Source organism: Nycticebus coucang, chromosome 10, assembly GCF_027406575.1.
Source record: "Nycticebus coucang isolate mNycCou1 chromosome 10, mNycCou1.pri, whole genome shotgun sequence".
NCBI classification, from domain to species: Eukaryota; Metazoa; Chordata; class Mammalia; order Primates; family Lorisidae; genus Nycticebus; species Nycticebus coucang.
In genome coordinates, this window is record NC_069789.1 from 102,375,701 (window position 1) to 102,393,159 (window position 17,459).

The 17,459-nt window shown below is 38.7% G+C and overlaps 1 protein-coding gene across 1 annotated transcript in view; it reads left to right on the plus strand.

The window, feature by feature from the left end:
- The window catches only part of SPTA1 (spectrin alpha, erythrocytic 1), an 89,878-nt gene that overhangs the window by 7,991 nt on the left and 64,428 nt on the right, over positions 1-17,459 (plus strand). Inside the window, exons 4-13 of the mRNA XM_053607951.1 lie at positions 1,661-1,801; positions 2,584-2,730; positions 6,662-6,795; positions 7,335-7,479; positions 9,573-9,727; positions 11,302-11,437; positions 11,547-11,648; positions 15,221-15,358; positions 15,897-16,007; positions 17,373-17,450. Coding sequence (XP_053463926.1) covers positions 1,661-1,801; positions 2,584-2,730; positions 6,662-6,795; positions 7,335-7,479; positions 9,573-9,727; positions 11,302-11,437; positions 11,547-11,648; positions 15,221-15,358; positions 15,897-16,007; positions 17,373-17,450 — 1,287 coding nt within the window. The remainder of the gene's footprint in view (positions 1-1,660; positions 1,802-2,583; positions 2,731-6,661; positions 6,796-7,334; positions 7,480-9,572; positions 9,728-11,301; positions 11,438-11,546; positions 11,649-15,220; positions 15,359-15,896; positions 16,008-17,372; positions 17,451-17,459) is intronic.

The following is a 17,459-nucleotide window of genomic DNA, read 5'->3' on the forward strand; positions in this document are numbered from 1 at the left end:
TTAATTAAAATATTTGAAAAATGTTTGAAACACTGTCACGTCTGTCAGAATAACTAAAGCTATATCAGATGGTACCCCACTGCAGGGTTCAGAGAGAAATATGCTACCTTAAGCAAAAGAGTAGTTGAAAAATGTAATACTCTTAAAGACATCATATAGATGGTAACTTTAACTTCAAAAGATAGATAAATACATGATGTTCTGAGCTATCCTGGCATTCAATGCCTTCTATAGAGTTTCAAACTATATAGATCCCAAACACTCTTACAGATTTGGGGCCAATGATTTCTTTATAACTTAGCAAAATGGCTGCTATTATACTTTCCGGTGGGCAGTTTGTACTAAATTTTCTCTATGCTTTTCCCATTGCGGTTTGCTGTGCTTAGCACTCACTGTGTCTATCATCTATATGTCAAATTTTTTTCTGTTCCTTAAGGCTCATTTCAAACAGCAATTTTTTTTTTTTTATTGTTGGGGATTCATTGAAGATACAATAAGCCAGGTTACACTGATTGCATTTGTTAGGTAAAGTCCCTCTTGCAATCGTCTTTTGCCCCCAAAGGCTGTGGCACACACCAAGGCCCCAACCCCCTTCCTCCTTCCCTCTTTCTGCTCTTCCTTTCCCCACCCTCCCTCCTTCTTTCTCTCTCTGCTTTCCCCTACCCCCACCCCCCATGACCTTAATTGTCATTAATTGTCCTCATATCAAAATTGAGTACATAGGATTCATGCTTCTCCATTCTTGTGAAGCTTTACTAAGAATAATATCTTCCACTTCCATCCAAGTTAATACAAAGGATGTAAAGTCTCCATTTTTTTTAATAGCTGAATAGTATTCCGTGGTGTGCATATACCACAGCTTGTTAATCCATTCCTGGGTTGGTGGGCATTTAGGCTGTTTCCACATTTTGGTGATTGTAAATTGAGCTGCAATAAACAGTCTAGTACAAGTGTCCTTATGATAAAAGGATTTTTTTCCTTCTGGATAGATGCCCAGTAACGGGATTGCAGGATCAAATGGGAGGTCTAGCTTGAGTGCTTTGAGGTTTCTGCGTACTTCCTTCCAGAAAGGTTGTACTAGTTTGCAGTCCTACCAGCAGTGTAAAAGTGTTCCCTTCTCTCCACATCCACGCCAGCATCTGCAGTTTTGAGATTTTTGTGATGTGGGCCATTCTTGCTGGGGTTAGATGGTATCACAGGGTGGTTTTGATTTGCATTTCTCTAATAGATAGGGATGATGAACATTTTTTCATATGTTTTTTAGCCATTCATCTCTCTTCTTTAGAGAAGGTTCTATTCATGTCTCTTGCCCATTGACATATGGTATTGTTGGCTTTTTTCATGTGGATTAATTTGAGTTCTTTATAGATGCTAGTCATCAAGCTTTTGTTTGATTCTTCTTTCCATTATATTGTTTGTAATTATTCCATTTTCTAAAACCCCAAGGCATTTTTCCAAAATTTTCTTCTATGGAAGTTCACATTTGTCATGGTTTATTAGCTATTTCTATTATATATCCTATTTCCTCCTTTACATATTTGTAGAGCAATGGATGTATGCATCAATTAGAGTAGAATTTGCATCCATGTCCCTTTCTGCACAAGTCTCTGAGTTTGTCCCTGATCCACAGCCCCTGAGTGCTTCTGCCTCTTTCCCATAGGCCCATCTGGAGGAACTGCGTCACCTGTGGGACCTGCTGGTGGAGCTGACTCAGGAGAAGGGCATCCGGCTGCTGCAGGCCCTGAGGCTCCAGCAGTACTTACAGGAATGTGCTGACATCTTAGAGTGGATCGGAGACAAGGTATAGGACTCAACAGTAAGCACATGGGACCTCCCTCCTCTCTGTCCTGGGCTCTACATGGCACCTTATTGCAGACTACACACAAAAAAGTCAATGTCTGCTCCTGGACTTTATTCCTTGGAAGAAGGAGGAATTTTGTCAAAGATGTAGAGCTACTCCAGAGATGCCTGTTGTGGAGGGCAGGTCTAAATGTATGGATCTGAATATGGAGAAGGCCAGACTTACATGAAGATATTGCCTTGGAAGATGATCCAGGTTTACCCTCCTTCTATCTCCATGATCTTTAACAGCTTCTCCTATGCTTTTGCTCTTACTTTGGTCCTTGACTGAGAGTGTTGACAGAACTTTCTATAATCTCTTATCTCTCAGGGCCTACTAACTCTGGGAGGTGTTATTTTTCAAAATACTTAAAGAATAATCCAAGCATTAGGAATGAAGATTTACACCAGCAAGTACTTAGTGCAATGATTTTGTAGATACTCCATACTTTGCATTAAATAGGAATAAGATGAATTTATTCTCCATATTATTCCAGGGACTTTGGCCAACAATGACCCCAATCTGGCTAAATGATTCTCTCAAAAAATACTCCTCTGTTGGCCAAGGAGCTACCTCAGAAAATACATTCCTAGTTCTGGCTCTTTCCAGAAGGGGTCTCCCATGGTCCCCTAGTGTTTTCATCCCAGTTGTCCTGGGAATGCAAGAAGGGCCTTGGAGGCTTTTGACCTGTAGGAATGCTTAAATAATTGCTGGTGATTTGATGAACTTGTCTGTGTCTACAGGAAGCTATAGTCACTTCAGTGGAGCTCGGTGAGGACTGGGAACGCACAGAAATTCTGCATAAGAAGTTTGAAGAGTTCCAAGTGGATCTGGCAGCTCGAAAGGGGAGAGTGGATGGAGTGAACCAATATGCCAATGAGTGTGCCAAGGTAAGGTGGGAGCAAAAGAGTCATTCCTGGGAAGGCATTCCGATCCTTAATGAGAACTTCTGACTATTAGTAGATGGGATATGAGGGAGATGAGACACTGAAAGAACATGAAGAACATGGCCTGAGCAGTTTCCTCCCAGTAGAGGAAATCCAGTGGATTCCTCTGAATCCACTTGTTGTCAGTCTGCATGTGTGTGCACGTTTGTGCATGTGTGTGTGTGTGTGAGCGCAAGGGAATGACATCCACAATGAACAAAAATAAAGCTTTTGAGCATGGTATGTTCTTCCATTTGTTAATGTCCTCTGCTATTTCCTTTCTGAGGATTACATAATTTTCTTTATAGAGGTCCTTCACCTCCTTCGTTAGGTATATTCCTAGGTATTTCATTTTCTTTGAAACTATGGTGAAGGGAGTTGTGTCCTTAATTAGCAATCTACCTATTCAATGCCATTCCTATCAAAATACCAACATGGTACTTTCAAGATTTGGAAAAAAATGATCCTGCATTTTGTATGGAACCAGAAAAAAACCTGTATAGCTAAAGCAGTTCTTAGTAATAAAAATAAAGCTGGGGGCATCAGCATACCAGATTTTAGTCTGTACTACAATGCCATAGTGCTCAAGACAGCATGGTACTGGCACAAAAACAGAGACATAGACACTTGGAATCGAATTGAAAACCAAGAAATGAAACTAACATCTTACAACCACCTAATCTTCAATAAACCAAACATGAACATACCTTGGGGGAAAGACTCCCTATTCAATGAATGGTGTTGGGAGAACTGGATGTCTACATGTAAAAGACTGAAACTGGACCACACCTTTCCCCACTCACAAAAGTTGATTCAAGATGGATAAAGGACTTAAATTTAAGGCATGAAACAATAAAAATCCTCAAAGAAAGCATAGGAAAAACACTGGAAGATATTGGCCTGGGGAAAGACTTCATGAAGAAAATTGCCATGGCAATTGTAACAACAACAAAAATAAACAAATGGGACTTCATTAAACTGAAAAGCTTCTGTACAGCTGAGGAGACAATAACCAAAGCAAAGAGAAAACCTACACAATGGGAAAGGATATTTGCATATTTTCAATCAGACAAAAGCTTGATAACTAGGATCCATAGAGAACTCAAATTAATCCACATGAAAAAAGCCAACAATCGCATTTATCAATGGGCAAGAGACATGAATAGAACTTTCTCTAAAAATGACAGACGAATGGCTAACAAACATATGAAAAAATGTTCATCATCTCTATATATTAGAGAAATGCAAATCAAAACAACCCTGAGATATCATCTAACCCCATTGAGAATGGCCCACATCAGAAAATCTCAAAACTGCAGATGCTGGCGTGGATGTGGAGAGAAGGGAACACTTTTACACTGCTGGTGGGACTGCAAACTAGTACAACCTTTCTGGAAGGAAGTATGGAGAAACCTCAAAGCACTCAACCTAGACCTCCCATTTGATCCTGCAATCCCATTACTGGGCATCTATCCAGAAGGAAAAAAATCCTTTTATCATAAGGACACTTGTACCTGTTTATTGCAGCTCAATTTACAATCACCAAAATGTGGAAACAGCCTAAATGCCCACCAACCCAGGAATGGATTAACAAGCTGTGGTATATGTATACCATGGAATACTATTCAGCCATTAAAAAAAATGGAGACTTTACATCCTTCGTATTAACCTGGATGGAAGTGGAAGACATTATTCTTAGTAAAGCATCACAAGAATGTAGAAGCATGAATCCTATGTACTCAATTTTGATATGAGGACAATTAATGACAATTAAGGTTATGAGGGGGAGGAAAAGCAGAAAGAGGGATGGAGGGAGGGGGGTGGGGCCTTGGTGTGTGTCACACTTTATGGGGGCAAGACATGATTGCAAGAGGGACTTTGCCTAACAATTGCAATCAGTGTAACCTGGCTTATTGTACCCTCAATGAATCCCCAAAAATAAAATAAAATTAAATAAAATAAAATAAAATAAAATAAAAAAATAAAGCTTTTGTATCAGGAAGTATTAGTATTTATGGGGCAATTTCTTCATAAAAAGGAGCAAGATTAAAGTAGGAGAGAATATAAAATAATGTTGGGTTATCATATATACATAATATCATTATGCATGATTATTTTGGTGTGGGGAGAAGGGGAAAGGAGGTAGAATTACTTTTATTTACTTTAGAAAATATTTAAAGATGTTTGTAATCCCTGAGAAAAGACTCAGTGTGGGAAAAAATAACTCAAGTGTATCAGGAAAACGAGGAGGCCAGTTGTAATACTCAAGAGATGCTTGACTTCTGCAATTATAAGAAGTATTCAAACATGACTTGTACTCATCTTTTGTTATCAGTAGATATTAAATATTGCAATTTAAATGCAGCTTCTTTCTTTCTTAAAATATGTATACAATTTTTGGCACCTTTTGTGCATGTATGTATATATACAGATATATACGTATACACATATATATGTACTTATACAAAATACATATATAAAATAAACTCCAGTAGTCTGCTATATTGTGCTTTTCCATTTATGGTTTTATTATGATTGCAGGTCTATAGTGAGAATGATCATTCTGTATTGATAGAACCAATATTTTAGGATGAATGAATGCTGAGTAAGAAAAATAACTTAATGTTTTTCTAATTATTTTAGTCTGTATTTCCTATGGTCCCTACATTTTCTTCCTCAACCACTTTTTCTTTTGTTGTTATCTATTAATTTCTAACTGAAAACAACAAACGTCGTATCTGTTCCTAATTCAGTGAGTCACATGTTTGAGCTGCTCAGCTGGGGCGTTCTCCTGATGCCCAGTGTTCCCATGTGGCTGAAGTTATTAGGTACCTCAGCTGGAGTTGAGGATAAAACTGGGGCTTCTTTCTAGGTCAGGAGCCCTGATTAGGATGATGAAAGCTTCCTCTGTGCAGTTTCTCACCATCCAGTAGACAATGCTTCTTTACAAGCTGGTGTTCTGAGCCTTCCTAAGGCCTAGGTGCTGGAGCCCCCAGAAAGCCACTTCTGGCACATTTTTTGGCACAGAAGGCAAAGGCCATTCCAGATCCAGGACTTGAGGAGACCGATTCCACCTCGTGAAGGGAGAAGTGGCAAAATGTCATGGTCTTTTTTTTTTGAAATCTACACAGAAAGAATTCAACACAAAGTATTTCTTCTGTTTTTTTGGAGGATGGCCTACACTTACACTGCCATAGCAGAAAGAACTGTACACTTAAGAAGGAGAAAGTAGAAAATTCTGTCTGAGAGGCCTGGGAATAGGAATGGAAATGGGAAGATCTGAGGACAGGAAGAATAGGGAGATGGGCCAATGAGAACTCTTCAAAATTGCCAAATATCAAAACAGGCTGCTGCTACCAGCTTAATCTAGTATTCACGTATCTCTTCTGATGGTTTGCAAAAATGCCTAGAATTTTCGGCAAAATTGTATGTATAAGTATGTGTCTCTAATTCTGGGAAGAGAAATAGCTTTCTTTGGATTCTCAGAGGTGTTAGGAACACAAAAAAGTGAAGAATCACAGTACTAGAGTTTGAGAAAATTAACTCATATTTCAGAAAGGGAATTTTTCTCTTCTTGGTGGTTACCAGGAATTTCAGGGGATTTGGCAGAGAGCAACCAGGTAGAGCCTTGAAAACAACATCAGCAGCCTGTGCTAATATGCTGGTCCAGGGCTGTGGGCACTGGAAACAATATCTGGCCTGCTGGCTTTCTAAGTTTTGGTGATGTGCTTCAGGTGAGAGGTAGGGTGCAGGGAGACAGTGGTTTTCAGTGTCTAGCTATAATGGTCAGTTTCCACTTCTATCAAAGGATGAACTAGTGTAAAACAAGAAGTGCTTAAATGATTTTTATGTAGGCTCATCTTTTTGTAACTGCACTGTTGGTTTTCTCTCTCAGGAGAACCATCCTCAGATGCCCTTGATTAAGTCTAAACAGGATGACGTGAATGCTGCCTGGGAGCGTCTCCACGGCCTGGCTCTGCAGAGACGGAGAACCTTGTCCGAGGCTGCAGACCTCCAGCGGTTCAAACGGTATGAATCTGGCCATTGCTTTCCAGAAAACTTTAAAATAGCATTATTTTTGTTATTTGTATTAGTTTGTTTGTACTCTTGCTAGCAATTAGTGGTCAGCCAAAGTGCTTGCCTCTGAGACAGCAAGGGAGAAGGTAGACAAGGCAATACTATGAAGATTGGAACCCAAAGCAATTCAAAGACAGCACAGCCCTGGTGATTCAGCTGTGGAAGCTCTGCAGAGGCGAGAAAAGCAGACTGAGAACTAGAGTGTGGTGGAAGGTGGGTTTGGGAAGAAGAATAGCCCTCATAGAGAGCTGACCCAGATATGCTAAGTGTCTCTGGAAGCTTAACTGTCAGGAGGTCCATGTTCCTAATATCTCAATGAAACTAACTATTAAGCAAGAACATATTCTGTTACTTTTTGCAAGTATGTAGGAAGGCAATGTAATGGCTCTAGGGTGAACTTGGGGGGTCCTTGCCATGTGCTCTGTTACCCTGTTCCCCCTCACGGCCTGCCTTCTTCTTCTTTGGTTGGAACTCTTGCCAATGTCTGATAGGGATGTGACTGAAGCCATCCAATGGATCAAGGAGAAGGAGCCTCTACTCACCTCTGAGGATTATGGTCAGGATCTTGTTAGCTCTGAGGCACTGTTTCACAGTCACAAGGGACTTGAGAGGAACCTTGCAGTCATGAACGACAAGGTAAGCCACTATCAGAGGAATGGTTGCCCTGGAGATAGGAGAAGCATGTGATGGTCATCTTGCCTAGCACCATACCTCCAGGGGGCACAATAAATTCTCTTTGCATCAACAGAAGGAGGGAGGGCATTTAGTGAGATCTCACCTAATGGCCACAATGCATGTATGTATACTATGCCCCCTGGGTGAGGGGTTCTCTTACAACTGGAACTTTACCTTGGAAGTCAGAACAATGTAATCGAAAAATTTGTACCCTCATATTAATTTGAAATAAAAAATAAAAATAAATATCTCTTTTCAATGAAAGAGAAATTCTGTGGCACTGAAATTTATACTTCTTTATTCTGGTTCCTAACTCACACGTAGATACTGGATACTCCTTATTTTTATTTAAATTATCTTTATTCAAATTATACATACATGAATTGTATTCTATGATATTTTTCTGATCTATTTCATGATTTAAAAACAAAAAATGGATACCTCCACTGATGGTTCCCTAATCTCACCTGGTAAAATTTATCCTATGGCCAGAGAGTCTTTCCTTTCATCTATCAATGCTTTTTTCTGTCGCAGCTGAAACCTGTTTCTTTTTCTTCTGCACTCAGGAGATCAGAAAAGTATTTTCTTCTTTTCCTTTTGTAATAAATTCCAAGACAACAGCCAAACCCACCTTTAGATTTCCCCTTTTCAATGCTAGAGGGAGTGGGCACAGGCACACCAGAGCTTGGAACAGGCCTAACTTCTTGAATGATTCCCACCCTTTCCTTCCTCCCTCACAACTTCAGCTATAACTGAGAACAGTCACTCTCGAGTGCCCACAGTGGAGTCAGCCCACAGAAAGACAGACTCTCACTGTGCTTAAATTACAGCCCTGTCCCCGTACACAGTCTCTGCAAACTTCCACCTTTCTACTTCTTTCATTCTTCCTCATTTTTGTTTTAGTTTTTGGTCTTTTTCCCTAATGATGCACGATAAAATCCCATAATTTAGTGAATAAAGTAATGAAATCCCACACCCTAGATAAGGTCCGATTACAGTGGATTATTATGAAAAGGGGTAGTAACACGTGGAAAGTCATCTATATCCACACTTTGCCCTAATAACCCTCCTACTCAGGGACTGTGCTTAAAATAGTCTGCTATTCCTGGAATTTTCTTAGTCTTAGCAGAAAAGTCTTTCTGACTCCCACAGTAATAATTAGGGAAATGGTATTGAGATGGTGAAGGAACAACTTAGGTCAAATCCTTGCTATGACCCTTCTAGTTGAATGACTTTGAGCAAATAAATACTTTACCTCTTAGTTTTCATATAAAAGAGAAATAAGAATAATTACTACCTCATACTATTATTAAAGGAAGAATCTACAATAAGAAAATACATGTAAAGTGCTTAGCACAATGAGAGATAAAGTACTCCATAAAATGTAATTATTAATGGAGTATATTAGTATCTGTATATTAATATAAATACATCGATATAAACATATTTATAAGTTATTGTTAGTCATGTGATTGTTTTTCTTTTTATTTTTCTTTTTTATTAAATCATAGCTGTGTGCATTAATGCGATCATGGGGCATCTTACAAGGGTATATGTGATTGTTTTTCTATATTTCTTTCACAAATCTTTGCCAAAAGGAGTCAGAATGCTTGAATTTCCTATTAGGTTTCTTTTTTTTCTTTTTTTTTTTAATTTTATTTATTTATTTATTTATTTTTATTAAACCATAGCTGTGTACATTAGTATGATCGTGGGGCACCATACACTTGGTTCATAGATCGTTTGACACATTTTCATCACACTAGTTAACATAGCTTTTGTAGCATTTTCTTAGTTATTTTGCTAAGACCTTCACATTCCACATTTACTAGGATTCACATATACCCTTGTAAGATGCACCGCAGGTGTAATCCCATTAATCCCCCTCAATCCCCCTCCTTCCCCCTCCCTCTGTCCCTCCCCACTCCCTCCCCTCCCTTTCCCCTTTCTCCCTATTCTTAGGTTGTAACTGGGTTATAGCTTTCATGTGAAGGTCCTACACTAGTTTCATAATAAGGGTAAGTACATTGGGTACTTTTTCTTCCATTCCAAAGGTGAAGGAGCTATGTGCCAAAGCAGACAAGCTTAAGCTTTCCCATCCTTCAGATGCACCTGAGATCCAGCAGATGAAAGAAGATCTGGTCTCCAACTGGGAGCGCATCCGGGCCTTGGCTACCAGCAGATATGCCAAACTGCAGGCTTCTTATTGGTGGGAATTTCCTCCTCCTATGGCTCTGTCTTCTCTACAGGGTGCAGGTGTTAACATGAAAAACAGAACTAATAGCGAAGGGAGTATAATAAGATAGCGAGGGGATCCTCTCCGCTGCCTCCTCAGTAGAGGCAAACGATTCGGTTTACCTAAGAAAGTGTTTTGCAGACTGATACAACACGGCAGTCCCCACTTATCTATGGTTTTAGTTGCCCAAGGTCAACTGCAGTCTGAAAATAGTAAATGGAAAATTCCAGAAATGAACAATTCATGAGCTTTAAATTGTGCATAATTTTAAGTAGCATGATGAACTCTCTCGCTGTTATGCTGCATCCCACCCGGCCCATTAGTCAATCACCAAATCCGCCGTTGTGATGTAGCAGTGTTTGTCTTCAAATAATACTTAACTTTACTTAATTGTTCTATTTTATTATTGGTTAATGCTGTTAATTTCTTACTGTGCTATCAAACTTTGTCATAGGCACATAAACATAGTATAGGTAAGACAGGGTTCAATACTACACTGAGAGTCAGGCTTCCACTGGGGGTGTTGGGGCGCATGCCCTATAGAAAGGGGGTATGCTATACTCAGCATGACACCTCCACTCACCCGCATCCACCTGTCTTCCCTGCTTGCATATTCTCATGTTGCTGTGGAGAGGCTCATAATGCTGGACAAGCAGCAGAAGAAACATCTCAAAATCCTGGTTCTAGTTAAGGAGCTGAAATAAATTTTCAAACTGAAGAGCATCAGAACAACTCCATTATTATTTTATGAATGTGGGTTAAAAGTTTATTAAAAAAACAATTTCTTTTTTTTCTTTTCTTTTTTTATTAAATCATAGCTGTGTACATTAATGCAATCATGGGGTACAATGTGCTGGTTTTATATACAATTTGACATATTTTCATCAAACTGGTTAACATAGCCTTCATGGCATTTTCTTAGTTATTGTGTTAAGACATTTATATTCTACACTTAGTAAATTTCACATGTACCCTTGTAAGATGCGCCACAGGTGTGGTCCCACCAATTACCCTCCCTCCACCCATCCTTGTGATTAGTCTTTAACCAGAAGCTACTGTTTACCTTATAGCTATGATTTAAAAATCAAATCGCGTGCATTTAATTTTTTGGAATAAGTAGCCATTTTTTCAAATTTTGTTTTTCATTATTAATAACAGGATTTAAGGTGACCTGATATACATGAGGAATCCTAACCCTAATTCTAGTCCCCCATCCCTACAGTGTGCTTCCTGTTACTAACACAACATGTGTTTATTTACTGGCTGCTATGAGTACTTTATTTCATTTCGAATACCTGTGTGGTAGGTATGACCTTGTAGTGATAGAGAAGTAATTCCCATGTGTCATATCACACCATGACACACCTACCCTAGGAATATGCAACCTGGTGTGGAAGGCTTACAACCTGTACCACTAGAGGACCTAGACTGTGAGTGACAGGAAGAACTAGGGTGCAGGGAGGGCTAGGATTAGGGCGAGGAGCATGTCTTAGTTCAACTCAGCCCCACCTCTTTGTTCAGAGACCTTTACCCTACCTTTCACACAGGTACCAGCGGTTCTCATCTGATTTTGATGAGCTCTCGGGCTGGATGAAGGAGAAGACTGATCTGATCAATGCCGATGAGCTGCCTGCAGATGTGGCTGGCGGGGAGGTCCTGCTGGACAGGCATCAGCAGCACAAGGTAGAAAGGAACAGCCCCCCCACAGGACCAGGGGATGAGGATTAATTCCATGCCAGGAATGCCAAAAGGTTTCTTGCTGCTTTTTTGAAATGTGTCTTATGGCCAACAGCACGAGATTGACTCTTACGATGACAGATTTCAATCTGCTGATGAGACTGGTCAAGCCCTCCTGGACGCCAATCATGAAGCCTCTGATGAAGTTCGGGAGAAGGTAATGTAGTTTAACAGAGTTTGTTAAAATTTCAATCACATATTTAGTCCTCACTTAATGACAAAGAAATATGATAATCTCTGCATGGGAGGAGGATAGAAGTCATCTAAACATGTTAATAATATGCATCCAACTTTATGTTGCTCCCTTTCACATACAGTCATCCGTCATTCCAATCCATGGGGAATTCGTTTGAATACCTCCCTGGGATGCCAAAATCCATGGGTGCTTAAGTCCCTGATATAAAATAATTAATATTTGTATATAACCTATGTTCATCCTCCTGCATGCTTTAAATAATGTATAGATTTATAATGCCTAAGGCAATGTAAATGTCCCATAAATAGTTGTTGCACCATATTGTTTAGGGAGTAATGATAATGACCATGTTCTTCAGATGCAATTTTTTTTTTCAAATATTCTCTATCCATCATCAGTTGAAGCCACAGATATGTAACCCACAGATGTGGAGGACTAACTGTACTGTTTTAGGCAAATTGAGTTACTTGAAATTCTTGGGATATGATGTGTGCTTACTCAAAACTAAGTTTTTATTTATTTATTTTTATTTTTTATTAAGTCATTTGTACATAGATCATAAATACATTTATGCCATTATGAGATTGATGTGTTGATTATTTGTACAAATTGGAGGGATTGCATCCTACTTATCAACATGGCTTTCACCTCATTTACCCAATTACAGCATTAAGACATTTGTTTTGTACACCTGATAGATCCAACATGTACTTGCAATGCACTCCATAGGTGTGGTCCCCCTACTATCCCTCCCTCTATCAACCTACCCTCCTCCCCTCCCCTCCTTCATCCTAGGCTAAAGTTGTATTTCATTTTTCATATGCAAGTATGAGTGATTATAAATTGGTTTCACAGTAGTACTGAGTACATTGGATATTTTTTTTCCCATTCCTGAGATACTTTACTAAGAATATTTTCCAGCTCCATCCATGTAAACATAAAAGAGGTAAAGTCTCCACTTTTTTACTGCTGCATAGTATTCCATGGTATACATATACCACAATTTATTAATCCATTCATGGGTCGATGGGCACTTGGGCTTCTTCCATGACTTGGCAATTATAAATTGAGCTGCAATGAACAATGTGGTGCAAATATCTTTATTGTCAAATGATTTTTGGTCCTTTGGATATATACCTAGAAGGGGAATTGCAGGATCAAATGGCAGGTCTACATTTAGATCCCTGAGTGTTTTCCAAACTTACTTCCAAAAGGAACACACTAGCTTGCATTCCCACCAGCAGTGCAGAAGTGTTCTCTCTTCTCCACATCCACGCCAACATCTGTTGTTTTGGGATTTTGTGATGTGGGCTACTCTTACTGGAGTTAGATGGTATCTCAGAGTAGTTTTGGTTTGAATTTCTCTGATGATTAAAGATGATGAGCATTTTTTCGGTGTCTGTAGACCACGTGACTGTCTTCTTCAAAGAAGCTTCTGTTCATGTCTCTTGCCCACAATCAAATGGGATCACTTATTTTTTTCATAGTAATAAGTTTGAGTTCTCTGTGTATTATGGTTATTAGACCTTTGTTGGAAATATAACCTGCAAAAATCCTCTCTCATTCTGAGGGCTGTCTGTTTGCTTTACTTGGTGTGTTCTTGGCAGTGCAGAAGCTTTTTAATTTGATCAGATCCCAGTAATGTATTTCTGATGTTGCTTCAATTGCCCAGGGTGTCCTCCTCATAAAGTATTCTTCCAGGACAATTTTTTCTTCCAGGCCAATTTTTTCAAGCATTTCCCCTGCACTTTCTCTAAGAATTTTTATAGTTTCATGTCTTAAGTTTAAGTCCTTTAACCAGTGAGAGTCAAATTTGTTAGAGGAGAAAGCTGTGGGTCCAGTTTCAGCCTTTTACAGGTCGCCAGCCAATTCACCTAACACCATTTATTGAATAGGGAATCTTTCCCCCAATTTATATTTTGATAGGCTTATCAAAAATCAAATGATGATAAGTGTCTGGGTTCACCTCTTGGTCTTCAATTCTATTCCATACATCTACCTCTCTATTTTTGTGCTAGTACCACGCTGTTTTGATCACTATTGATTTATAGTATTATCTGAACTCTGGAAGCATGATTCCTCCTGATTTGTTTTTATTTCTGAGTAATGTCTTGGCTATTTGAGGTTTTTTCTGTTTCCATATAAAACGAAGTACTAATTTTTCTAGGTCTTTAAAGTATGACAGAAAACTAAGTTTTTAATTCACCAGCCCTCTGATGTCTACCTAGTAGGAAACCTGTGTACCATTTTGCCTTTTGACACCTTTTGACATATGCTCATTTCTAGATTGTAATTCCATAAGGACTGCACCTAATCACCTGTGGGTCCCCTATACACTTAGCACAGTGCCTGGAACATGGATGACACCTGTACCTTTTCTTCTGTCCTCTATACAACCCCAAATTATGCTGATTTTTCTGTGTCTGTATTTTTCAAATTCACATAAATTATTAGGAAAATTTTAAATACTCAACAATTACAACTGAACAAAGACATCAGGTTTGCCGTCTTTCTAAGCTCCTGGATCACAGTGCCTTGCTTCAGCCCCCTGACCCAGAGAGATTTTGCTCCAGTCACCAAGTCCAGGGATTCCTTGGGATGATAGTAATAATCTATAGGCCACTTTAGGCCACCATCTCACTTGATGCCAGGCATAGCCTGTAGCACTGTGCAATAGGTGAGATTAAGATAACTATGTTTTATATTCTACCAGAACTCTGTGGAGTAGAGTTTTTATGAAAACCGTATTTTCATAAAATAGGTTTTTATTAGTAATACATTTCTGCCAGAGGAGTAGCAGAGCCCTAAGTCCTTGAAAACCTATTATCCTGGGATTCTCAGAACTTGTGCTGTTTTTTTGTTTGTTTTTGTTTTTGTTTTGCTTTGTTTTGTTTTTTTGATAGAGTTAACACAGAAGCAGAAACAGCTATCCTATATTGGAATTTCCTGGGCAGATTCTTGGGCAGAAACAAAGACTTTTTTATGGATTTGAGAATGTCTCTTTTCTCTTTCCTTGATTATTCTAATTGTTTTTCAGAATAAACTGTAGAGTACTCAATCTGACATTGTAAGTGCTTTATGAATTTCATTAAGTGTCCACCTTGTTTTAGACACTGCACTTTTTTCTAGAGCACATTGTACAATCTAACAATTACTTGGAGTTCCTACAGTATTTTATCACAGCATCATGTTCCCCTCTAGTCCTGCTGCCTGCTCCCAGTCCTCGCTACCTACAGTCTGTTTGGTATAAGACTTCCCAGGTTTTCCTGGACTTCTTCTCTCTGGTTGTTCTTACCAGAATTAGTCTTTCCTTCTTCCTTTATACATATTAAACATATTGTTACCTCTTTCATGGCATTTGTTCCATTTTTACTGTGCTAAAATTATGTGCTTAGATGTTGAAACCTTAAAAGAAAAAACTATTTTCTTTTTCATTTTTGTTTCCATTACATGGCTTTGTATTTATTAGATACTCAATTAATGTAGAGTAACATATATGACCTTTCTGATCCATTGTCTTCTCCCTTCCATAGATGGCAATACTTGCCAACAACTGGGCCACCCTGCTGGAACTGTGGGACAGGCGTCAGCATCAGTATGAGCAATGCTTGGACTTGCATCTATTCTACAGAGACAGCGAACAAGTGGACAGCTGGATGAGTAGACAAGAAGTAAGAGTGGGAGGGCTCCGGCCAGCCTCTAGGAATCATTTCTTCTACCCTCACGACTACTAAGAGCACCTCATAACCACTTCTATGGGCCAGAATTTGTCCCAGGAACTACAAAACTATCCAAAGAACAAATGATAGGCTCTTTCTATATGGCTTCTACAATTCCCTCATGGAAAAATACATATAAAAATACTTAAGTACATAGCAGAGAGGCGTTAACCATAACTGAACAGAAGGCAAAATGAATATCAAATTGATGAGGGGTCAAGAAGAGAAAATTGTTACTAGTTTGGGTGGGGAAATTCCATGTGGATAGATTCAGAAACATAGGTAAGAAAATTGTGTGAGAACATCAGGAGGGAGGCCTGAAGCTCCTACTGTTTGAGGCTAGTCTCTACTGACTGCCTGGTTTGTGCTAATTCTTGCATTTTCTCCAGCCATCTTCTCTCCCTCCTTCCTCCTTGTCTCAGACATATTCCATAAAGAATGTTCTTCACTCAAGAAGCACAGCCAGCATGTGCCTTTCTGTCCTCTACAGGCCTTCCTGGAAAATGAGGATCTGGGAAACTCACTCGGCAGTGTAGAGGCCCTTCTTCAGAAGCACGATGACTTTGAGGAAGCCTTTACTGCCCAAGAAGAGAAGATTACTGTAAGAAATGGGCCCTGGGCTGGGCACTGTCTTTCTGCTTGTATAGCTCACCTCAGACAATACCTGGGCCTTTGTACAGAAAAAAAGAAGGAAGGAAAAAAAAATCACTCTTATAACTACTAAACATAGCATGAGGATTATTCTTAATTAAGTTACCTCCTTGTTTTATTCTTAGTAGTATTTCTTTGTGCTTTTAAACTCTTTGATTTAATTTTCTAAACATGTAAAATGTTGATATAGTGTGAAAGGTAAAACATCATACTTATCTTTAAAGGAAAAATAAAACAATTAAAACATCCAGTAAAAGAATCATACCCATTTTTACTAATATACTTCATATTCTACAAAGCATGTTAGGAAAGTTTTCTGAGATGGCAGGTCATTTTTTTCCAGATTCAGTGCATGATTATATTTGTTTTTTCCTCTCTAGTAATATCTTACTACAGTTTTCTCTTCTCTAGTAATATCTAGATATGTAAGTAATATCTACTCTTTTCCTTCATATTTTTCTTAATAGAATTTCTTCATCTTTGTATTTCTTATCTAAGCTGCTACACTATTTTCCTATTAACTTCAATTTACAGTGTCCAGAAATCCTGTCAATATAGAAGCAGGACTCAGAGGAGTGTGAGAATGACTTCATGGGTCCAGCTTATTATATGTCTTTGGCCATCTTCTAGCATGGTGCTGACCTTAACTTCCCCTCCCCACTTGCACAAACATGCCATCAACCCCTGCAGCAACAACAAAAAATTCCAAGTCTTCTTAACCTTCACTCAATCTGGAACTTAATATTTTCCATTGTTGATCCATATTCATGTTCTTTCTGCTTAATTGTATTGGATAAAGGCTAACGCTATAAAATAATTTCCATATGAAGTGCTATCATTTATTTTAGATGATTTTTCTATTCCAGTTAATTCTAAGCTCCTTTGGGATATATATGTAAAAATTTCTGAGTGCTCTACCCACATTGCTGGAGATATAAATATGGATACAGATAATTATATGATAGAAGAATAGATGGATAGGGAAACAGATGGAAAGTTAGACTTGTGCCACTGGACGTGACTGTATTGTTAATAGTGCTTCCTCTTGGCAGTTATGATTAGATCAAATATTTATCTTGTAGTGACATATGAACTCATTCAGCATAGCTTGGTATATATTGTGGCACAGAGGAAGTAATTGATATCCCTAAGGTATATTTTGAAGTGCAATTAATTTATAAGAGGAATCTGAATGAAGACCTCGGTCTTTTGACCTTCTAACTTGTTCCCTCCAATGTTGTCATGCTTCATATTTAAACAAGCATCCGACTCTGACCACTTACTCAGTGGGAAAACGACTGTATTTCTTTTTCAGACATTAGACAAGACTGCAACCAAATTGATTGACAACGATCATTATGATTCAAAGAACATCGCTGCTATCCGTGATGGGGTATGTCCA